This window comes from Pristis pectinata, chromosome 10 (assembly GCF_009764475.1).
Source record: "Pristis pectinata isolate sPriPec2 chromosome 10, sPriPec2.1.pri, whole genome shotgun sequence".
Taxonomy (NCBI): domain Eukaryota; kingdom Metazoa; phylum Chordata; class Chondrichthyes; order Rhinopristiformes; family Pristidae; genus Pristis; species Pristis pectinata.
In genome coordinates this window covers 60,808,942-60,833,230 of record NC_067414.1, presented here as the reverse complement: position 1 = coordinate 60,833,230, position 24,289 = coordinate 60,808,942, and the positions used below count along the sequence as shown (strand labels likewise).

Here is a 24,289-nt window from a genome sequence, read left to right as displayed (position 1 = left end):
TCAGCAGGTCAGGCCTCATTTGTGGGAAGAGAAGCAGAGCAAGCATTTCAGGTTGAAGATATTGTTTCTCTTCCCGCAGATGTGGCCTGATCTTCTGAGTATTTCCAGCATTTTCTGTTTTCATTTTAGATTTCACAGCAATTACTTTTCGTCAGGTCATTGATGTGAAATCTTAACTGTTTCTCCCCTCGCAGATGCTGCCTGACCTACTGAGTATTTCTGGCATCTGCTGTTTTATTCTAGATTTCCAGTATCCACAGCATTTTGCTTTTGTAGCATGCAATCTTTCTTTAGTTGCCTTCTGCCTTCTGTTGCACATTTCTTCTGACAGAAGGAAGTTAAAGCATTCCCCTCCTGTCGCTGGTCACATCTATTATAAGGCAAGAGATGCAAGAACACATCCAGTCTGATAAGCAACTGCATCCATGTGCTTCTACTAAAGATAGGTTCCTGGTGTGTTGCTCACTTTCAGATGTTATAGACTTTAGCTCTTGGCTATTCTTGAGCTGTGGTGTCAGCTGGGTCGGTTTCCTTGGTCAGTGTTTGCATATATATTTTGGTATATTGTAAAACTTGTTAGCACTAATATTAAGGAGATTCTTAATCTAAATTCATTTTATCAATTTACATATGGTGTAAGCTGAAGGCAGTGTTGTTTCCTTGCATGTTCTACTCTAGACCGAGCTACAATCCCAATGAGATTCACAGTTTTTGTTCAATCAATGCAAATTACTGCATTTTACAATACAAAATCGTGGTTAGAGATAGATTTTTTCAAATAATGATCATTCCACCTCGTATTTTCCAAAAACTGTAATGATATCAAAGACCTGTCAAGTGTTGTTTACTTGAAGTCATAGTTTCTAAACATAGTTAAATCAGCCCAATCTTAAATATTAATCACATGCATGTTAATTCTCACACCATAAAACCAAAACAATGCCCAAACCATCAACTGTTTACTTCCCTCCATAGATGCTGCCTGACCTGCTGAGTTCCTCCAGCACTTTGTGTGTGTTGCTAATAATCAGCTGACCTGCTGATAACCAGTCTTTTCATTTCTTGCTAGGGAAAGACTTCTGTCCAAAAAAGCACTTATGAACCAACATGGAATGAACAAATCATATTTACTGAAATGTTTCCACCTCTCTGTACACGAATTAAAATCCAAATTCGAGATTCAGACAAAGTGAATGAGGTTGCTATAGGGAGCCATTTTGTTGACCTGAGGAAGATTGCAAATGATGGAGATAAAGGTAAGGAAGTGCTAGTTTTCTGTTAAGTTTTTCTCATTGTCTACAACAACATCTCAAGGTAAATACGAAGGATCCTTTCAATTTCTTCTATTAGGTATTTTATGTGTAATTCTAGTGCCTCAGCTGATATAATTTTATCTAAGACAAGACACTGTCACGATTTGCTTTTTATAGGGTTTCTGCCTACTTTTGGTCCTTCCTGGGTGAATATGTATGGCTCCACTCGTAACTACACTTTAATGGATGAGCATCAGGATTTAAATGAAGGTCTTGGCGAGGGTGTTTCCTTCAGAGCTCGATTACTTATCAGTATTGGTATGGAGATCTTGGACACAACCTCAACAGAAATAATGAGCTCCACTGAAGTTCAAGTTGAATCAATACCACAGTTATCAGATGTAAGTATTATTATCTGTGAAACTGAGAGCCACGTCATCCTATTGTTCATAAAGAAGGCAGAATTACAAGTATTACACTGAAAAATTGAAAATCCTGCCTGCAATGGAATTGTACAAAGAGAAGTAATTAATTTCATTCAAGGTCTTCCCTTATTCGTGGAGATACCTTCCCACGTGAAATAAACAGATTAATATCTTCAATATTCAATACCATTTGCAAAACCAGCTTCTACATGTAGGCAGGTTAAGGTTGGGAGACAAGCAGTGGTTGTTGTGATGTTTTTTTGTCACCACAAATTGCATCAATAAAGATGTCCTCAGTGGTTCGCAGAGGATATTTCATTATCATTGTTCAGAGATGGAGAGCCCGGATCCCCTCCACATCTCCTCAATAATGGACCACTGTGACTAGAGTTATGCAGCCTTACATGTAAAATCTTGTTGGCTATATCTTGTTGGTCAGTACAAATTGTTTAGTATTAGGTCCCTTTTATTAAGGGCTAGATTATGCTGGATCGGCTTTGCTGCTGAGAATCACCTTTCGCAGTCCCCATGTACCTGCACTTACCTGGACCTGATATAGTGGGCCCATGTTGCTGGTCCTACAAAACCCCTAACTCAGTATCGAGGTTCAAACAGTGATTCAGCTGTGGGCAGTGCAGAACTTGCAGGGAATCAACCCTAGTTAAACAAAGAATGCAATAGGAGCCAGGAGCCGAAAAGTGTCAAGTAACAAAAATGCTAGGCAATGACCAGTTCTAACAACAGTGAGTCTAACCATCTACCTTTGACATTCAGTGCCATGACCCTAATTTCAACAATCTGGGGGCCACTATTGACCAGCCACATAGAGACCATGGCAAGAAGAGCAAGTCAGAGGATGGGTATCCTGTAGAGAGTGACTCACCTCCTGACATCACAAAGTCTTTCCATCATCTGCAAGGCATATCAAGACTGTGACCAAATACTCTCCATTTGCCTGGATGACTGCAGCTCTCAAGAAACTTAACTGGTACCCTATCCCTAAACATTAATTCCTTCCACCGTTGGTGCACAGTGGTTGAAGTGTGTACCATTTACCAAATGCACTGCAGTTCTCCCATAGGTTACTCCAAACAGCATCTCCTAAACCTGCTACCTCCACCGCCAAGGAGGCCAAATGCATCAGGAACATCACCATCTGCAGATTTCCCACCAAGTCATACACCATCCTGACTTGGAACTATGTCACCATTCTTCATTTCCACTGGGTCTAATTCCTGGGATTCCCTCTTCAACCATGCTGTGCGAGTACCGTCATCTGAAGGGCTACAGCAGTTCAAGAACTCAGCTCACCACCAACTTCCCAAGAGTAGTTGAGATGGGCAATAAATTCTGGCCTTGCCAGTGATGCTCAGATCATTAAAAAATGAATAAATAAAACAGGAGTTAAAATGGCCTTAGATAAAACCTTTCTTATATTGCTAAAAACATTTTATGAAATGATAGGCCACTAAGTTACTAAATACAGTGTAAATGTGAACCTGTGCTACAGCAAGGCAGCTGTTAATTTCATACACTTGACTGCCCACCCCTCCCTCCCAACCCCACTCCAAACAACTGTCCCAGCACCCCCCCCCCCCCCCCCCAGGGGTAGATGTAGTTCCTCTGGGGTTCAGGAACTCTACTTTGAGAATATTTCATGAACGGATATTTGCTTCTCAGCATTGTACAGTTTAGGAATTAAGCTGCCATAGATTCTTTAAAAATAATGTAATAATAATATTAAAGGATTACTTTCTGAAGTGAGAACAATGCTGTATTAATATCTTTTAATTTTTACTTGTAGAATGCTACAGGAAAAATTGAGGAGTTTTTCCTCTTTGGTGCCTTCTTGGAAGCAACAATGCTCGATAGGAGAATTGGAGATAAACCAGTCAATTTTGAAGTCACGATAGGTAAGTGTGTAATCCCAGTGTCTTGGCAGAGTCAATAACAAGGTTAATTTACTGTTTTGGTGTTCCTTGGAGAGTAAACATTGCGAAATTGTTCATGTCCAACCCATTATTAAAATGAGTAGATAAAATATTGTGCCATTTCACAGTGTGTTGTCAGGTAGGCAAAGGCAGGGCATCTTCTCAATTTCCCACCATGGTACTCTCATTGATCGTAGTGAATGAATATTAACCCCAATATTTTGTAGAGGATAAATAATATGGGTAGAATCACAGCTGCAACTAATGCTGTGAGTGAACAAGAACTCAAAATTCCACTCTGCCAATATAATAAACATGATAAACAATGCTGATATGTTATATTATACATCACCATGATAGAAACATAATAATCTCAATTTGTCCAATTGTCATAAAATTCACAATGCAGTCACTGCATTTAGTGTTTTGAAAAAAAAGGAACAACCAATTAGACAGTAATCTAACAACATCTCCTGAAGTAAAACAATTTTTTAAATGTCTTTACCTTTGGAATCTAAGGCCTTTCCAATAACTGCAAAAGAATGCAATGTTCCAAAATATAATTAAGAAGTATTTTAATATGTCTTGTGGACATGCAATGAATTATCTTTGCAGTTTTTTTATTCTAATGAGGCCAATTTGCACTTAATTAATTCCAGCAAACAATAAGGTGTCCAGCTAGTCAATCTCTTGTGAGAGTCAGTCTGATAATCAATGGATCTGTGTTGTTTGGACTGGAGTTGGTTGGGTGGATTGTCTTTCACTGTCAGAGGAATCTTCCAACACAGTAATTTCCCCACACCAACCTTTAAGTGCCATTAATTTTGTGTTCAGGACTTTTCTCTAAAATTTGAAAAATTATTATCTCCTGCATAGTGCTGCATTAATGTCCAAACACAGTGAAACATAAATTCAGATCAATAATAAGAAGGTAATCACTCTTTGTTTTTTCCACTAAATAAATAATTTGTGAATTAAATTCAGAGCGCCTGTTTCTGTGCTGTATAATTCTATGACTTTATGGAATCCGTGGAAGAAGATCTCACATTGAAGTTTTGCAATCCAATTTATATAAGCGATTAAGTTGTGAATGGTTGTCCACATTAACAGCTGTGGTTCTAATGTTTCGCTTATAATCATCTGGAGCAAAGAAGCTTAATCTCTCTCCTCCTTCCTAGGTAACTATGGAAACCAAATCGATGGAATAAGCAAGCCAATAATTCGTAGGAAAAAAGGTGGAGGGGATGGTGATGAGGAGGAATCAGAGCTTCTCCAGAACTCAAGTGAAGATGAAGCAACTGATGATGGGGACCTAGTTTCTGTGTCCTGCACTCCACCAATGAAACCTGTGATTACTGACAGGTTTGTGTTCCATAAAGGAGGATATCACCAAACTGTTCACTTGTCTTTCAGATAAAGAACTGTGTGACTTTAAGGTCACAGCTCTATTCTGCAGTCCTTGTTTCCTTTCAGGAACAAAGAAGCTCTGCTAATGCCCATGTGAGAATGATTTACTCAGGAGTTTCTGAATGGCATCTAAATATGGCACCTTAATATCAGAGGGGAAGCATCGAGAGTCTCCTCTCCATTAATCTGACAATATTACAGTTATATTGTACTAGGTGTGAAGTACAATTACTGCAAATTGCTAACTTCTGGAATTGATTTTCCTTCCTTTGATCAAAAGCAGACTAGTGTGAGAACAAGTTTAACCACTGTCTCAAAGCCTCAAGAGTTTAGATGAAGCTTCACCCCCAACCGTGCCTCCAATCAAAGGCTTTTTGGGGCTTTCTGGAGGAAGGGAAGGGCCTCAACAGTCTGAGGCCTACTTGCCACAGAGACCTCACCACAACTTACTGGAGGCCTCCGTGTGTGGTGAGTCCAGGTGATAGGCCATGGTCTGAGTGAATCTGGGAAGAAATTGAGCTATGATCTGTTTATGATGGTTCTGCTTCAAACTATTCCACAGATCTTTTATTCTTAATTGGATGAATGGTGTAAATCAGTGAGACTAGTCAGATCGCTATGAACAAAGCAAAATTTCTTTCCCTGCATTTGCTCTGCATCAACATAGGAAGAAAAGCAAGGTGCAATTGTTATCTGGCATTGTTGAAGGCCTTGAGGTTGATCTAAATTAGGCAGTTAGAATGTACTCTGAAATATTAAAAGTGATCACTGTTTGGAATGCTTCAGGTGGACTTCCAGTCTCCTCATTCACAAATTATTTTCTTTGTTTCAACCCCCACCTGAGGCCATCTGCCAACTGCATTGTGTCATATTTCCAGTAGCACTCTGAAGTAGTAAGAAGGGATAGAGTGAGGAAGTAACTCGCACGCCACTTATCAGACAGAGTGAACCCAAGAATAATTCAGAATAATGACGAGCGGCAAAAATAGAAAATCAGCTGATAGGTTGTCAACAAGGAAACTGTGTTCAAGCCAATGGTCATAATCTTGTGTAAATCTGATGTAGTTTCCCAGTAATGCTTCTAAGCTGGTTTATATTTTGACAAGATTGTTGAAGTCACCATATAACAATTTTGAACAGCATAATTGGAAGAGATACTCAAGGCCTCATCTATTAGAAGCAATGGTCATATTTAAGCACCACTGTTAAGTGCATTTGGGTCTTGCAGAAATTTTAACGAAAATCAAATTGGATTACGTTGAGTTCTATTATGCTGCTTCAGATAGGCCATCTCGGAATAGACTGGGAATCACCCAATTTATGATTGAGTAATGATTACTCTGGATGTCTCTTGGGATTCTTCCATGTACCGAAATCCCAAAAAAGCTTAAATGCACTGAAATTTTGAATAAATCCGAGCAATTGGTTTAATTTCTCTCTGTTTTCCAAGAAAAGTCCAGCACATGCACCATTCCTCACCCAGAGAGTTAAAAATATTATGTTACTTGTGTACGGCCGTGTTTGCTGTGAAAGTGCGCTGTCTTATAATGGAATGAAGTCAGCAATATGCCACCACTGCTGCGTAAAGAGTCACAGATGCCTGCTGCGTTGTTTTGTTTGCTGACATTTAAAGAAGACAGATTTTAATCAAGTGTCTTAAATGTCCATGTATTAAGCTATTTTGGTGCACAATAATGCATGCACCAATAATGGTGATTCCCTTAAAACTTAGATTTCATGACATCAGTCTGTAAGGCCTGGTTGCCAGAGTACGGCATGCAAAAGGTAGAAGATATGTTACGAAGGGTTAATTTTATATCTGTATTGCTGCTTATTTTTAATGTGAAATATGAATGTTGTGAGTATAAAAATAACTACTACAAGTAGAACAAATAAAGAACTTTTATTAGACAAATATTAATACTTTTGAAAAGTGAAGGATTATATTAGTTTTGTGTAACTGATGATACTTTCTACCAGTGAACAGCATCCAGAAGAAAGCAATGTGCATAATAGGAAAAGCCTATTGATCTAATCTACGCAGTTACTCGTTGCTATTTCATTTCAGAAATTACTTCCATCTACCGTACTTTGAAAAGAAACCATGCACGTATATCAAAAGCTGGTGGCAAGACCAACGAAGGCGACTCTACAATGCAAATATCATGGACAAGATTGCAGATAAACTGGTACGTTTTTTGTGATATTCTTTTTCTAAACTATCTACTTGAACAGGTCTTTCCTACTGGCACATTACACTGAAATGAAAAATCCCTTTTGAGTGCTGAATGGCAAGAAATTGAGGCAAGCAGCATGACATTTAACTGAACCCTGCAATTCAATTTCAATAAGAAATCAATTGTTAAGGAAAGTTTGGATTAAAATAAACAAGTTACATAAAGTCTGCAATTTTCTTCCCAGTTGCTCCATACTTTGGAAGCTCTAATGCATGGAGCAGCTAAACTTGCACGGGCTGTCAAGCATATTTGGGTACAACTTACCTGATTTGTGAGCATGCAACAGAGTCGGTGGGCAGTTCGAGCCACTCATACAGAAGCCTGGCTTCACAACATTCCTTCTCCAGTTTTTGGGGACTTGCATGACCCAACAACCCATATCCTGTTGTGACCATCATGATCAGGGGTCTATCCCTCACCCCCACTCTTACCTTCAACTCAACTTTTGCCACTGTCCCCACACCTCCAATGGCCCACACTCCCAACCCCACTCCACTCCACCAACCCAAATCACACACCTTATTGATCATCAGGCTGACCCCTACAAAAGGTCCTAATCCACTCTAGCTGATGTCCCAACTCTCCTAGCACCCTGCACTCCCATTTCCCCAACGTCAGCTAGATCCAGACTTGACACCAAACCAGTTTTTGTGTGTTCCACAATGACTTATTCATCGTCCAGCCCTTTGAATTTTGCTGCAGCAGGGCCTTGAATCATGTGCTGTTAGCCCTCCACATATATCCCATTTAATGTAGCTTGGCAGATGCCATATCATTTCAAGTCATTTGTAAGCTGCCAAAAAATTAATTTTCTTTTTGATTTTCCAACATTTATGCATGGTTTTTTACTGGAACTGTCAATTGACACATTAACCTGATCACAAATAACTACATTAATTTTTTAAATATATGATAGTCACTAATGAAAATGCTGATTGTCCTGCAGTGTTCATAGTTTTCAAAAAATACAAATGAAGCATACTCCGATACCTTATTCTCCCAACTATTGCTTGAGCCAAGAACATTTCCTCCCCTCCCTACATTGTATCTCAGATATTAGGCTCCCCTCCCAAGTCATCCCTGGTTGCCTCCAGGCACCGCACATCCCAGCCGACTCAGTAACACAAAGTTAATCGTGATGTGTAGGAGTGAAGATAGCAACATGAGATCCATTATTAAGAAGGTAAGACCAGAACATTTAGAAAATCGTATGACTATTCAAGCAGAATCAACATGGTTTCATGAAAGAGAAATTGTTTGGCAAACAAGCTAGAGTTGCTTGAGGATGTTACAGACACAGTGGATAAACAACTAATAAGTGTAGTGCATAGGATTTCTAGAAGGCATTCCAAAAAGTGCCACATAAAAGATTACTGCAAAAGTCAAGAACACATGAGTAGGAGGTAATGTAATGGAATGGACAAGAGACTAGCTACCCAGTAGGAAACAGAGAGTCACTTATAATCCATATTGATGACTTGGATGAGTATACTATAGTAAAATATGCTGATGATACAAAGACAGTTGAATTAGTAATGCGTGAGGATGAAGAGATATAGATAGATTCAGTGAGTGGGCAAGAATTGGTGGATGGAGGAGGATATAGGAAAATATGAGCGAATCCACTTTGGAAAGAAGAATGAGAAACAAATTATTATTTAAACTGAGACTACAAAATGCTGTGGTACAAAGGGATCTGAAGATCCTAGTCCATGAACGGCAAAAAGTTAGCATCCAAGCGCAGTCATAATTAGGAAGATTATTGGAATGTTGGTTTTTATGGCAAGATGCATGGGGTTTAAAAGTAGGGATGTTTTGGTGCAGCTTTGCAATACAATGGTAAGACTGCACCTGGGGTACTGTGCACAGTTTTGGTCTCTACATAACAAAGGATGTGCTGTTTTTAGAGGCAGTGCAGGAAAGTTTCACTAGGTTGATTCCTAGGATGAAGCTACTGACATCTAAAGAAAGATTGAACAGATTGAGCTGCTACTCATTGGAGTTTAGAAGACTGAGAGGTGATCTTATCAAAACATAAAAGACTCGGGGGGGGGGGAGTGGGGGAGAGATGTCAGAGTGGATACTGAGAGGATGTTCTGTTCCCTGTTTCTAGAACTGTGGGTAAGAACAAGGGGTCACCCAATTCAGCTGGAGATGAGGAAGAAATTCTTGGATTTTGGAATTCTCTATTCCAGAGGGCTGTGGAGGCAGAGCAATTGGATACAATTCCAGGTGGACATTAAGAGACCTTTAAACTACAAAGAAGCCAAATGATATGGGGACAGCTGGGAAGTGCTGTTGAGGCCAAGATTGGATCAGCCATGATCTTATTTAATGGTGGATAAGGTTGAAGGACCAACTAACATCCTGGTGCTGCATGTAGTGAGTAAGGAGGACTGCAGGTCAACAGCTGACACAATCATTGCAGCATCTGTTTGCAGTGGCATTTTGCGGGCAACTTGGGCTTTTGGAGAGAGAGGAGGGGCAGGAAGAGAAAGAGAAGACTGTGGTGCAGAGAGAGAAAAGGGGCCAAGGATAAAAAGGGGGGAGTATGGAGATAGAGGAGAACAGGGCAGGGAGAGTGATAGTGCTGGGGAGACGAAGAAAAGAGCAGGGAGAGAGAGGGAGCAATGGGAAAGGAAATGGAGGATAGACTGTAGAGAGGGAAGAAAATGGGGGAGAAGAACTCTTTTTCCTGGTGTTAAGAGTAAGTGATGTTCAAAGGGAAGGGAACATGTAGTAAAAGCCTATTTCTCCTGGACACAGCTCAGGGGGAGACAGGTGATTCAACATCTCGGATTGAAAGCTGGGCTCAGTTTGGTTCATCACCTGCTCCAAACACTACTTGGAGCAATTCCTCAGCACCATATCTAATGGAGAAGACCTTCACTCAGGCTCTGCAGATCTGCCCAAACCAAATCCAGATCCAGTGATGACTCATTCTCCCATTGCTCTGAAAATGTTAAGTTTGGCTCAGTCACCTATGCCCAGAGTGAGTGAAGATCAAGGGGCATGAAACCCAGGTTGACTGACCTGGAGTCTTTACTCACCTCCCTTGCAGCATCTCAGGTACTTAAGCTGAGTGTAACCAAGCCAATTATTAATAAGCCATGTGATCATGACTGGAAGTGTGAAGAAACTGGAAGTGCAAAAGGCTGGAAATGGAGAGCTGCAGAGATCTGAGGGTTGTAGGACTGCAGGCGGTCACAGAGATTGGAAATGGCAAGTCGGGGAGGGATTTTTATGCAATAAGAATTTTGAATTACATTACCAGAGGTTATGAAAGGCAAAGGATTAATATTCTGTTACAGTTTAACAGTGAGATTAAAGTCAGGATTAATTTGGAATTAAATATTTTAATCATGCTTTTCCTTAATGATTCAACAACCCTAATAATTAACATTTTCAGAAATGCTGGGTATTATATTGTTCATTATAATATTCTCACATGCTGAAACAAGTCAAAACTGTGACAACAGAGGCCAGAAGCCTAATTGATGTATAAACAGCAGATTAGGAGCATGCTGACATTATCCCCTCATGAGATCTGATCAAAACAAAAAGTTTTTCCATTTAAAAAAAAGTGTTCAATATAGCCAGTAATGTGGTTCATCCCATTTAAAATTACATTCAAGAAGACCTCCATGTAGTAGTAATCTGATTCTGCCTCCAGGCCCTGAAATAGGCAATCATGGTTAAGAGAAGCAATTTATTGCAAGGGAAATAAAGGACTGCGGATGCTGGAATCCAGATGAAAAACACCATGATAGTGGAGGAACTCAGCAGGTCAGGCAGCATCCATGGAAAAAAGCAGACGGTCAATGTTTCAGGTCAGGACCCTTCTTCAGGACTGAAGATAAGAAAAGAGGAAGCCCAATATATAGGGGGGAAAAGCAGAGCAGTGATAGGTGGACAAAAGAGGGGAGGTGGGGTGGGGTGGGGACGAGGTAGTGATAGGTAGACGCAGGTAAGAGATAGTGATAGGTAGACGCAGGTAAGAGATAGTGATAGGTAGACGCAGGTAAGAGATAGTGATAGGCAGGTGCGGGGGAAAAGGGGTGAGCAGGTCCACTGGGGGATGGGTCAAAGGTAAGGAGGAAGAAAAAGGAGGGGGAGGGTAGATAAAAGAGAAATAGGCTAGGAAAGGGAAGGAAAGAAGAGTCATGGTTGGTGGGGGGGGGGGGGGCGCGGAGAATTACTTAAAGTGGGGAGAATTCAATGTTCATGCTGTTAGGCTGCAAGGTTCCAAGATGGAAGATGAGGTGCTCTTCCTCCAGTTTGCGCTTGGAATTCTCCTGTCAGTGGAAGAGGCCAAGGACTGACATATCTGTGATAGTGTGGGAGGGGGAGTTGAAGTGACAGACAACACGGAGATGCAGATCGCAATTACAGACGGAATGCAGGTGTTCTGCGAAACGGTCACCTAGTCTGTGTTTGGTCTCACCAATGTAGAGGAGGCCACACTTGGAGCACCGAATACAGTAGATGATAATAAAGGAGGTCCAGGTGAATCTCTCTCACCTGAAAGGACTGTTTGAGTCCCTGGATGGAGTTGGTGTAGGGGCAAGTGCTGCACCTGTGGCGGGGGCAGTGGAAAGTTCCCGGGGTAGGAGTGGGATGGGTGGGGGAGAGGACTGCCTCTTTTTCCTACACCCCTTTTTTCCTCCTTACCTTTGATCCATCCCCCCCACCCCCGGTTTATCTGCTCTCCCCTCCTCCCCCACACCTGCCTATCACTATCTCTTACCTGCATCTACCTATCACCGCCTTGTGCCCAACCTACCTCCCCTCTTTTGTCGACCTATCACTGCTCTGCTTTTCCCTCCTATATACTGGGCTTCCCCTTTTCCTATCTTCAGTCCTGAAGAAGGGTCCTGACCCGAAACATTGACCGCCTGCTTTTTTTTATCAGATGCTGCCTGACCTGCTGAGCTTCTCCAGCATCATCGTGTTTTTCATTCAATTTATTGCAGGAGTTTGTTTACCACTTGTAATCTCATAGCTTTGATATGTTGACGCCTCAATGTGCAACATGAGGACCATTCAATATTAGGCCTGCACTTTGTGCTTCTGACTCTCTGGGTTTCAAGTTATTTATTTTAGCTGCAGCTTCTCCACATTCTTGGGCAGCAAGTCACCCCACAGTGCCCTCGCACATCCCCAAGTGGCCAGATGAAGAGTGTTTACAGAATTGTATTTGAAGATGCAAGATAAAGATGGAAAATAAATGAAGCTAGGAAATGTTAGTAAGAACATTTAAAATATATAAATGACTTCCAGTATATGAAGTGTATTGTAGTAAAGCTCTGGTAATCTGGCACCTGAGGAACTCTGGTGGTGCCAGGCAGGGAGGTTTTTTTGACTGTCGGTTGTTGCTCCAATTGATACTCCAACACACTTTTAATTCATTTTTTTATATGGAGTATTATAAATTTTCCAGCAAGCTTGTTAAGTTGAGAGGAAGTGTAGAAATGAGGCATTGGTGAGTTTCAAGGAAGAGCGGGAAGGAGAAGGGGAAATGGGGCTCATTTTCTTCAGTTTTGTCATTGTATAATATCCTCTAATTTTTGACAATAGGAGGAAGGTTTAAATGATGTTCAGGAGATCATGAAGACAGAAAAGCCACACCCAGAGCGACGGCTCCGAGGCGTCTTGGAAGAGTTGAGCAATGGATGCAAGTGGGTATAAATACAAGTCGCCTGGCTCTAAAGTGATTGCGATACCGCTTTAGTCACATGGCTCACGTTTATCAATACAAATTCATTCTTTAATTAGTTAATGAAGGTGAAGGTGATTTCTTGTAACATATTCTGTGAAAGATGGCTAAATAGATTCATGTTGAAAACGGTTATTATCTTAAGGACGTAACATATTATATTCCTTTTTAATACTTTTCTCTTTCAATTTACATTTTTATTTTAAGCTGCATTGTTTTACATCCTGACTCTATTTTTTTGATGAATCACTCTTCCTTTCTCGCCCTGCTGCTTCGAAGTATGTTCACTGTTAGCCAGGTTAACTTGGTAACACTCTTATCTCTGGGTTCTAAAGTGTGTGTTTAGTTTGGCATTGAGGGACTGCTGCATTGTTACAGCTTCACAAGTGTTACATCTACGTCTGGTCATCCTGTAGCAGGTGAATGTTAGAGCTCATGACACTTTTGGAAGGAATAAGCATTTCTGTTCTAGTATTACCAAAAACAGATCAAATACTCATTTTTCTCATCACACAAAATGTTCTGTTATTCATGAATATGATACAGCAACTATATCATGTACAGCACAACAAATATCATACATCAAATGCACAATTGACTGGAAGGTGCTTTGATATATTCCAAGACCAGAAAATCAAAGTATTTACAGATTTTGAAACTAAGAATGAAATGTATGTCTTGTATCACTAGAATAATTAAGATTTTGTTCCATTTCATATGAAAATACTTTCTGAAGAAAGGAACATTGTATCTGAACTTTTACCTCTGTGTTCTCTCAACAGCCGTTTTGTGTCACTGGGAAATAAAGACCAAAATGCATTAGGGAGGACAAAGCTGGACAGGGAGCGGCTGAAGACCTGCATAAGGGAGATGGTACATTAAATATTCCTTGTCTCTTGCAAATCAGTTACATGAAGAAACATTGCTGAAAAACCAAGGGCCTGCGTGCTCATGCAAATACTGCATTAGATCTTCATCATTGGCATTACAGTTTGCACAGGAGGCAATATCTTGTAATATTATCCCTATTTAAGTCATTCTGATCTACGCTGATCTACAATTGGGGGTCATAGCCTCAGGTGAAGTTAGCCTTTTAAGACAGGGATGAGAAGAAATGCCTTTACTCAGAAATTACAGTATTTCAGAGCATTTTATGTTTAGTTGATGAAAATATTTAAGACATAGATTCATAGAAACTTGGACAGTGAGAGAATTGAAAGATATATAGATTTGAAGGGTTGAGATTGAGGATCAGCTGTGAAGCACAGGAATGGCTTCAATTCAGGGGCCTTATACCTTTACTCCTGTTCCTGCTTCCTATGTTCTTGCAGTCATTCTTCTGAGAAGGGGCTGAAGATTCAGAAGGTTTTAAATATCCTAATTCTATACTGTTGATCAACTTATAGTTTATTGATTACTCTTCACAGCTCTTAGAATCTCCACCCCTATTTCAATTTAACATCATTTAGAATCATGCCTCCCCATTCTCATAACATGCAGCACAGTGTCAGATGGCTGCACTATTTACATATGGTTCCTGTGAAGAAACACTTACCTGATATTTTCAAAATCATTCAGTGCAGAGAAAATTGCTTTAATGATACCATAGATGATCTGTGCTGCTTTCATAGATGATAGCTGTCAATGATCAATACTAATTTTATATACTTAGGGGAATTGCTATTAGACTCAAGATAAAAATGCAATACCCAACATAGAAAATATAAATTTCAAAATATTAATCCTCTTTTTAAAGACAAAATACACAAAAGGTCAGGTTGTAATCTTTATACTAAATACTGGTATACCTGTCTGATTTCAGGAGAACATGGCACAACAAGCAAAGGCAATGCGAACCCAGGTGAAGAAAAACACATTCAAGGACAAACTGAAGCAGGTTCAGAGCTTTCTACATAAACTTCGCTTTATGGCTGATGAGGTAAGAGATATGTCTGAATATAGAATATAAGAAATATATTCTACTGTGCCAAGAATTCAGAAGAATACTACAGAATTTAATTTTAAATTGATGATTTCCTCATGGTTCTGTTAAGAAATAGATGTAGAAAATAAGTATGGTTAACTTTTATTTGTTTTCCAATTAATGGGCTAATATTCATTCTCATTCTCTGTATCTCGCTTTTTCTCCCCCTCTCCCCCCTCTCCCCCTCTCCCCCTCTCCCCCCTCTCCCCCCTCTCCCCCCTCTCCCCCCTCTCCCTCAACTCGTATCTCTCTAAACCATTTTATTCCATGTACCTGTCTAAATGCCTTTTAAGCATTGTGATTGTACCTGGCTCTGCATCTTCCTCTTGTAGCCCATACCAAATACCCACCACCCTCAATGTGAAGGAGGTCATCACAATTAACTATTAAGATATCCAGAGGTTACGCTGACACAAAAACATTGTCACCAACTGGAGCTCCCTCCAATTGCCCCAGTAAATATCCAGTCGCTCAAGGTCAAAGAGTGAATTTTCTTTCTTGCATTCAGTGTGATTCAGTGACTCAGTTTGTGAACTTAGTCACTCTGACTTGAGAGCCCCAGATACCTTCAGTGTTTAGTTAAAATAGACCATTGTAATGGTTGAAATCTGTATGTTCCATTCTATAACAGCTTCACTGATTAAGATACTGAAGATAGCTTATGTTAAATAAAAAATACACTTTGTTAAACAAAAGAACCTGCAGAGACAGAGAGGAAGAGTCTTTTTCTGTTTCCAGAGAGAAGCATGCGATTTCCATAATATTTGTCTCAGGCATATTGTCCATATTGAACCGATGTGATTCTCTGATTCTTTAATGTGTCTTAAGAATTCTCTGCTCACTTTTCGTCAGTTCAGAATTTGCTTCCTCCACAGTTCCTTCCACTGTTGTGCATATTAAATCAAAGCATAAAACAGAAAATGCCAGAAATACTAAGCAGGCTGTACAGCATCAACACAGAGAGAAAAATCAAAGTTAATGCCTCAGGTTGCATCAGAAAGTTGAGATGCTGCCTGGCCTCCTGAGCGTCCCCAGCATTTTCTGATTTTACTTCACATTCCAGTATCCGCTGTACTTGTATGGTTGTATCCTGCTAACTTCTGTTGCTTTTGTAACTTACAATTCTCTCTTTGGGACTGTTATCTTCGAAAAGGTAAAAACAAAAATCTTCCATTATCCGTGTATCTGTAATGATGCAGCTTTTTGCATTTTCTTTACTAATATGTTGAATTTCTACTGCAGCCTCAGCATAGCATTCCTGAAATTTTCATCTGGATGATGAGCAACAACAAAAGGATTGCATATGCTCGGATTCAATCCAAAGATATTCTGTACTCGGTAGTAGATGAAGAAACAGGCAAAGACTGTGGTAAAGTTAAGACAGTCTTTCTAAAGGTAATCTCTCATTTCTACTGCCAGGATTATTGGGTAGGTTTATGTTCCTGGGGGAAAATCCAAGGGAGGCAACAATTTTTAGCTTAAAAATCTGCAAAGCAGGCTTTGGCCAGTGTTATAACCTGGGTTTCCTTTGCATTCTGCTAGCCATATGACAGAATAAATACAAGGGGACCAAGAGCCAATCCAGTAACACCTGGGTGGGGAAAACTGGACCCATTTATTGATTGTGGTATATGTAGACAGCCCAGGGAAGCAGAGACCCAAACTTTACTTGTGGGGCTTGGAGGATGACTGATTGCAGCATGGTGATGGGTTCAAATTCCATTTTGTATACTGATAAACCCAGTTTAGAGCCTCAGGATCTGAAGCTCAGAACAGATGGGTGTACTGAAATTCAGAAGTTATGGGACAGATTTTCCCAGAACATGACCTCAAAATGTCAGCTGACAATACTGAGGTGGGTGACATCTTAAAATGAAAACATATTGTGAGGTAAATGTAAGAAAAAGGATCCCACGGCAGTATTTTGAAGAGCAGGAGAACTTTCCTTTGTATTATGATCAATATTTACCTTATAGCCAACATCTAAATGACAGATTATTTGATCCTCATCATACTACCATTTGTGGGAGCTTGTTGTGTGCAAATTGGCTGATGCTTTTCTTAAATTAAGCCCATAATTCAAAATATTTCATTGCCTTTAAAATGCTTTGGAACAATTTGAGATTTATAAATGGAAGATCTTTTTAATTCTACTGTGAAGTGCATCAAGACATTCTACTGTTGTGAATGGGTTAGATAAATGAAAATCTTCTCTGTACCCCTTAACCCACTGAAAGTCAATATAGTGTCATAGAGCAGTACAGCACAAATACAGGCCCTTCAGCCCAATGAGTCCATGTCCTCCTAGCTAGTCCCAACTTCCTGTGTTCGGCCCATATCCCTCCAGGTCCCTCTCCTCTATGTACCTATCCAAGTGCTTCTCAAATGATACTATTGTACCTCTCTCAACCACTTCCTCTGGCAACTCCTTCCATACACTCACCACTGCGTGAAAAAGTTGCCTCTCAGGTCCCTTTTAAATCTCACTCTAAATCTATGCCCCCTGGTTTTGGACTCCCCTACCCTGGGGAAAAGACTGTTACTGTCCACCTTATCTCTGCCTCTCATAATTTTAAACACTTCAATAAGGTCACCCCTCATTCTCCTACATTCCAAAGAAAAAAGACCTAAGCTGGCCAACATCTCCCTATAACTAAGGCTCTTTAGTCCTGGCAACATCCTCATAATTTTTTCTGCACTTTTTCCAGCTTAACTACATCTTTCCAATAACAGGCTAATCAAAACTGAACACAGTACTCCAAGTGCAGCTTCACCAACGATTTGTACAACTGCAACATAATGTCCCATCTCCTATACTCAATGTCCTGACTGATGAAGGCCAGCGCACTAAACACCTTTTTCATCACCCTGTCTACCTGTGACGTCGCTTTCAACGAACTATGCACTTGTACTCCTAGGTCTCTCTGTTCCATTACACTCCCTAGTGCCCTACCATTCATAGTACAAGTCCTGCACTGGTTTGACTTTCCAAAATGCATCACCTCACACTATCTGTGTTGAAATCCATTTGCCACTCCTCGGCCCACTTCCCTAACTGATCGACAATGACCTTCTTCACTATCAGCAACATCTCCTAATTTCATGTCATCTGCAAACTTGCTGATCAAGCCTTGTGTATTCACATTCAAATCATTTATATAAATAACGAATAACAAGGGTCCCAACACTGACTCCTGCAGCACACCACTCATCACTGGTCTCCATTCCGAGAAACAACCTTCAACCACCACCCTCTGCTTCCTACCTCCGAACCAATTTTGAATCCACCCAACTAGTTCTCCTTGGATTCCACGGGACCTAACTTTTCAGACCAGCCTGCCATGTGGGACCTTGTCAAAGGCCTTGCTAAAGTCCGAATAGACAACATCCACTACCCTACCCTTATCTACTTTTTTTGGTTACCTCTTCAATTAAAAACTCTCAAAAAAAAATTCATCAAACACGACTTTCCATGCACAAAGCCATGCTGACTCCTCCTAATCACACTGTCTATCCAAATGCTGGTAGATCCTGTCCCTCAGAATTCCCTCTAGTAACTTCCCCACCACTGATGTCAGGCAGACTGGCCTGTAGTTCACTAGCTTGTCCTTGTTACCCTTCTTAAACAACAGAATGACGTTAGCCACCTTCCAGTCCTTGGGAACTTCACCAGTGGCTAACAATAAAGCAAATATCTCTGCAAGGGCCTCTGCAATCTCTTCTCTAGCCTCCTACAAAGTCTGAGGATGTACTTTGTCAGGCCCTGGGGATTTATCCACCTTAATGTGCTGTAGGAGAAGATTTAGGAGAAACGTGTGCTTCTTATTGTTCTCTGCTTGAAGTACATTATCCCCACGTTAAAGTGGTTAAATATTTTTGAAAGAAACTGTTAGAGGAAGTGGCAGGGAGCGGGGACTAAGTTGATAAATGAGCTGCACTCGACATTGTGCATTGTAAAGCCTTCTCCAGACTGTCAACTTCTTTTGGTGTATAATTCCTCCTGAAACCCACTTACTGTTAAAGCATGCTGTTGTTACCAGTGCCAGTCAGCCTTTGAGTGATCACGTTTTGTTTCCTTTCATTTTGCACAGGAGCATTTATAAGCAGTGTGAAGATAACTCGTGGAAAGAGTTGTCAGGCTGGAATTTGGATCTCCAGCTTCCTGTTCTGCATTCACCATTCAGGATTCTTTGGTATCCTGATCATTAGGCAAATAGAATCATAGAGTCATACAGAACGAAACTAGGTCCTTCGGTCCAATTGGTCCATGCTGACCAAGATGCCCATCTAAGCTAGTCCCATTTACTCGTCCCAATTATTGTACTTCTGGCATGTGGCGATGTACCCTTTGTAAATGATAGTGGTCAACTAGGATGAAAAAATGTCTGACAATGCTGATTAATATTCGCAGAGGAAGTCTTTGGGCATCTTTGTTTTATGAAGCACATTCCTCACTAGAGTTTCCATTGTGCAAAATCTGTGATCAGCAATTGTTTTCTATATTCTATGTTTCTATATTTCCTTAGGACTAAGGAGGCTATTCAGCCCATTGAATGTGCCAGCTCACAGAGCAATCCCATCCCCACTAATTTTCTTTGTAACCTAATCTTCCCATATTTCTATCCATTCTACTTCCAACCAAAACCGGGGGCAATCTTTACTGTACATTGGCCAATTGGTGCACTGCTGTGTATTTATTTAAATCAATCAAAGAGACTTACTTACATTTATCTTCTCCACAGCTACCTGGAAAGAGAGGCTTTGGCACTGCAGGTTGGACAGTCCAGTCCAAAATAGAGGTTTACTTTTGGCTGGGGTTGAATAAGCAGCGGAAGGATTTCCTCAGTGGCCTTCCCAATGGATATGAAGAGAACAAAGCAGTAAAGGGTCCAGGAATGCAGTCAATCCCTCCTATAAGTCTGACCTATACCAGTAAGTACCAGTTTTGAAAATAAACGATTAAACTGTTTAGAATCTAGGTCTTAATGCATACACTGAATAAAAAGGAAATATTCAGCTGGTCAGGCAGCATCTACAGAATTCATGAGCCAAACCATGTTTTATTCAACTCACCTCCCTGACTTACTGTCCCCAAGACTCTTTTAACATGGTAAGGACATATAGTTATAATCATCAGCCTCCTCATCCTGGAGACAGGTAGCGGGGCCTGAAGAGCAACCAAACTCCAGCCAGCATACTGCTGAGGCCTCGCCCCAGAAAGCCTTCGATAGCTCTTTGCATATCAAAGGCTTTTTGACCTTAAATGTCTCTGGTAGTCTCAGTAGATTTAAGCAACACAAAATTAAACAGTTAAAAATGAATTAAACAATCGTTAAAAACATGAAATTATTCAGGCACTGAACTTCCTCCACAGGGAGGGTGACCCATTCTTATAAATGGGACAACAGTCTTCAATGGCATCAAGCTGAGTCTTGGATTCACTGTGTATCCACCCCCTCTTCTCAACACACACGTGCTCCACCATTAGGTTCAATGTGGAGACCACAGGCAGACTGGGCTTAACCTCCAACCTGTCCCAGACTTGCACACGTCCATACACTTGAATAGAGATCTGAGACATGTTGAACATCGAGAGGCCAGTGATTCCCTGCAGAGACGTTACCTACTGGTAAACAGGATTCCTTCCAATGGCCTTGGAGGAAAGGAAGTGAAAGTCTGCCAAAAGTTATACAGTCCAAAAGTGCTTTGTGCTCAACTTCAGACAAGTTGATGAAAATATCATTGCTTCAATCAAGGCATCAAATTCTTGAACAGAGGGAACCTAAAAATTATATCAAAACAAACTGTCGGCCATTATGTCTGCCAGATTATTCAGTGAAATTGGAATTTAATTTGCTTGCATAAGTTCATTGTGTAATTTGGCATAATTTTGTTTTTGTTTTGCAAAACCAGAAAAGCAGCTTTTCCAGCTAAGAGTTCACATGTACCAAGCCCGCAGCCTGTGTGCCGCAGACAGCAGTGGTCTCTCTGACCCATTCGCACGAGTCTTCTTCTCCACCCAGAGCCAATGCACTGAGGTAATTACCATGTAATTGAAAGGGACTTGCATTTATGAAAGAAATTCTCCAACATAAAAACTTGCCAGTTATCTGCAGCCCTATAAGTCTTTCACAAGTACTAACCTTTCACAGGGGAAAGGCGACAAGTATAAGCAGACTATTCCTGCACAGGGAGGATCCAGAAAAAGCTGCCAGGTGGTGGTGCAGAACAGAGAGAGCAATCAGTTAAAGGCAAAGAAAGACTTCACCAATTTACCACTCTGCGCCTTGGAGGGTGTCAGCAAACATTTCTCTTTGCCAAAGCTCCTCATCTGGCATCTGACTTGAGTGCATGACAATGATTATTGGGTTCACAGGTTGCCCTGTGTTGGCTTTACCACCACACAGAAGGCACATGGAAATAATGCAGTCTAGTTAACACAAACTAGAATGCATCAAGATGGAGCTGCTTGGTTTTAGATGATTAAATTCCCAGTGTTGCTGTACTTGATGCAGTTAAGGACCGAACCCCACAATCATGTTGTACCGATCACCCAGGACCATCTCCATTTAATCTGGAGCTTAAAACTGGATGCAACTTGTAGAACCTTAATGTACAAACCTCCAGAAAAAGAGGCAAACGTACCCAATGCGACTCTCATTTTGATGGTTATCTTTGTGTGTGGCTTCATCGAGCTGCATGTAGAACCTGAGTATATAAACACCAAGTGTCACTACATGCCAAGGTCATAGAGTTATATAGCATGGAAATGGGCCCTTCATCTCACGTGTCCTTGCCAGCTATCAAGTACACATTGTCCCCAGTGTTGCCTTGGAACCTTCCGTTCAGTTAGACCATGCTGCACCACTTGTCCCTCTTAGAACACTTTACCCAAAATAATGCTTCTGATGACATCAGTCAAGCAGTGGTTTATGTGAAGTGTCATCATAGCTGTGCAGGGAAAAACACAGTGGATCCAGTGTGGTGGTTTCCCAAGATGATTGTCAAAGTTGTTTGGCAGAATGCCTCTTCACCAGAGTGGTCAAACAAGCACAAAGACCTTCAGCTGTCAATGACAAGGCCATCCATTTAAGATTGTTCATGTATGGCCGGAATATCAGCCTTTGTGACAGCTGCACTGGAAGTGCGACCATTGCCTGTCTCCTTCTGAATGTGCTTTGCCACGAAGCTCTGGGAAGATATAAACAGTGAGCGGGTTGGTGAGATTATCGAGATTTGGCCCTAACAGCTGAATGCCACAGCAATTTATACTGTGCAGTCTGCTGCTGGGGACACACACTTCAAATATCAACTGCTGCTGGAGAACTATCAATGCAGTGAAAGACATCCTCTTGTCTGCCCAAATCTCACTTTTCTTCCAGAGCTCAATGTTGTCCATGATCAAGTGCTGCAAACTTGCACACTTCAAGATCCAGAACCATGTCCTCAGGGATGTGCTGAAGACACTGCAAAGTGTGCAATTTAAGACCTTCCCACCATTGCATACTGAGTGGCTGGAACCTGTGTGAAAAATATGAACTGTTTACTCAAGGGACGTATTACAAATGATGACTGAAGTTATCTATTGTTTAGTAATTTGAATGACATGACTTGTAATGAACACATTGACATAAGTGTTTTGTACTATATGCACCTGAAATCTCTGGGTTTAGGTAAGTGAAATGTGCTCTAAATGAGTAAATAAACATCCTACATCAGTTCAAGATAAGCAACAGTAGAGCCATGGAAACATCAGCCTACCTTCTCAAATGACTTATGGTAAAGAAAGAAAAATCCTATTTACTTAGCAAAAACTTGACACATCTCTGATTTTACCTTAGGTCTATAATCTTTGAAGTTTAGAAGAATGAGGGATGACCTTATTGAAACATTTAAGATCCTTAAGGGGCATGACATGGTAGATGTCAAGATGTTTGCACCAGTGGGAAAATCTTGAACAAGGAGAAATAGTTATAAGATTAGTGGGCTGTCATTTAAAACAAGAGGTGCATAGGGTAACTTCTCACAGGGCAGTGAATCTCTGGGGTTCTCTACCCCAGAGCTTTGTAGAGGCTGTATCATTTGGAGTATTTAAAGAGGAAGTAGATATTTATTTTATAGAATTGAGGGCTATGGAGAACTGGCACGGAAGAGGAGATGACACCTGTGGCAGATTGGCCATAATCACATTGAATGGCAGGGTAGGCTTGAGGGGCCAAGTGGCCTACTCCTGCTCCTATTTTCTTATGTTCTTTAATACCATTTTTAGCTCATGATAAATTAAGGGTGAAAAGTCCTGTCCAATGCAATGCTCAGCAAATTATACTGTAATTTTGACGATAAGATGTTCTGCCTCTGAATTAAATCTCACTGATTAAATTTTCTTTTTATAGACAGTGCTGTCACACTTTACTACATGTGTTTTCTTAGGTTCCTCTAAGGGCAAAATACATGGGATCATATCTCGCATTAACTTTAGCTAAGGGGATGATGGAGAGGTGAAAAGTACAGAAATGGTTGCAAGAATGAAATCATAAATATATAACTTCGGTATTGTCAGGTTTCCAATTTTATCTTTATCATTTTGTCTTCCACAGGTTTTACAGGAGACACTTTGCCCTACCTGGGACCAGTTGCTGGTGTTTGACAACATTGAGTTGTATGGTGAAGCACAGGAACTAAGAGATGACCCTCCCATTGTGGTCATTGAAATTTATGACCAAGATACTGTGGTAAGGAGTCCAAATACATTTTGTTAAACAAAGAGCTGGACATTCTAATTCCATAAGAAGTTTTAATATTGTAAACCATTGTGAAAATAGGTCATAAGATCTCTCAATTAAATGAAAGTGTAATTCAGTACATGCATTTAAAAATTAGCATATACAAAATTCCCAAAGGTTCCCAGGAATTTACCGCATGAACAGGAAAATGTCTTTCAACCAATGAAGTCTTTACTTCACTGACATTATGTTATTTGATCTGTCTCAAATTCCACCTATGGCCACTGAAGTGTACCCAATCTTATTTCATGCATTATTCATCCTTTAATCAGTTAGCCTCCTTACTATGAAGACACAAAGACTGCAGGTGCTGGAAATCTAGAGAAACGCACAAAATGCTGGAGGAACTCAGTGGGTCAGGTAGCATCTATGGAGGGGAGTGGACAGTCAACATTTTGGGTTGAGACTCGAAACTTCGACTATCCATTTCCCTCCTTAGATGCTGTCTGACCCACTGAGTTCCTCCGGCATCTTGTGTGAGGCCTCCTTAATATAATACTTCAATGATTTCAGAAACCAGGAATGACAAAAGAACTCAGTCATCGTTCTGTGC

At 40.6% G+C, this 24,289-nt stretch overlaps 1 protein-coding gene across 3 annotated transcripts in view; it reads left to right on the top strand.

Moving 5' to 3' along the window:
• otofa (otoferlin a) overlaps positions 1 to 24,289 on the top strand; it is a 283,609-nt gene that overhangs the window by 202,412 nt on the left and 56,908 nt on the right. For all 3 annotated transcript variants that reach the window (XM_052024320.1, XM_052024318.1, XM_052024321.1), the window contains 12 exons: positions 1,070 to 1,256; positions 1,431 to 1,654; positions 3,483 to 3,591; positions 4,788 to 4,971; positions 7,085 to 7,205; positions 12,831 to 12,931; positions 13,752 to 13,842; positions 14,792 to 14,908; positions 16,196 to 16,348; positions 19,696 to 19,885; positions 20,867 to 20,991; positions 23,551 to 23,685. In XM_052024320.1, coding sequence (XP_051880280.1) covers positions 1,070 to 1,256; positions 1,431 to 1,654; positions 3,483 to 3,591; positions 4,788 to 4,971; positions 7,085 to 7,205; positions 12,831 to 12,931; positions 13,752 to 13,842; positions 14,792 to 14,908; positions 16,196 to 16,348; positions 19,696 to 19,885; positions 20,867 to 20,991; positions 23,551 to 23,685 — 1,737 coding nt within the window. The remainder of the gene's footprint in view (positions 1 to 1,069; positions 1,257 to 1,430; positions 1,655 to 3,482; positions 3,592 to 4,787; positions 4,972 to 7,084; positions 7,206 to 12,830; positions 12,932 to 13,751; positions 13,843 to 14,791; positions 14,909 to 16,195; positions 16,349 to 19,695; positions 19,886 to 20,866; positions 20,992 to 23,550; positions 23,686 to 24,289) is intronic.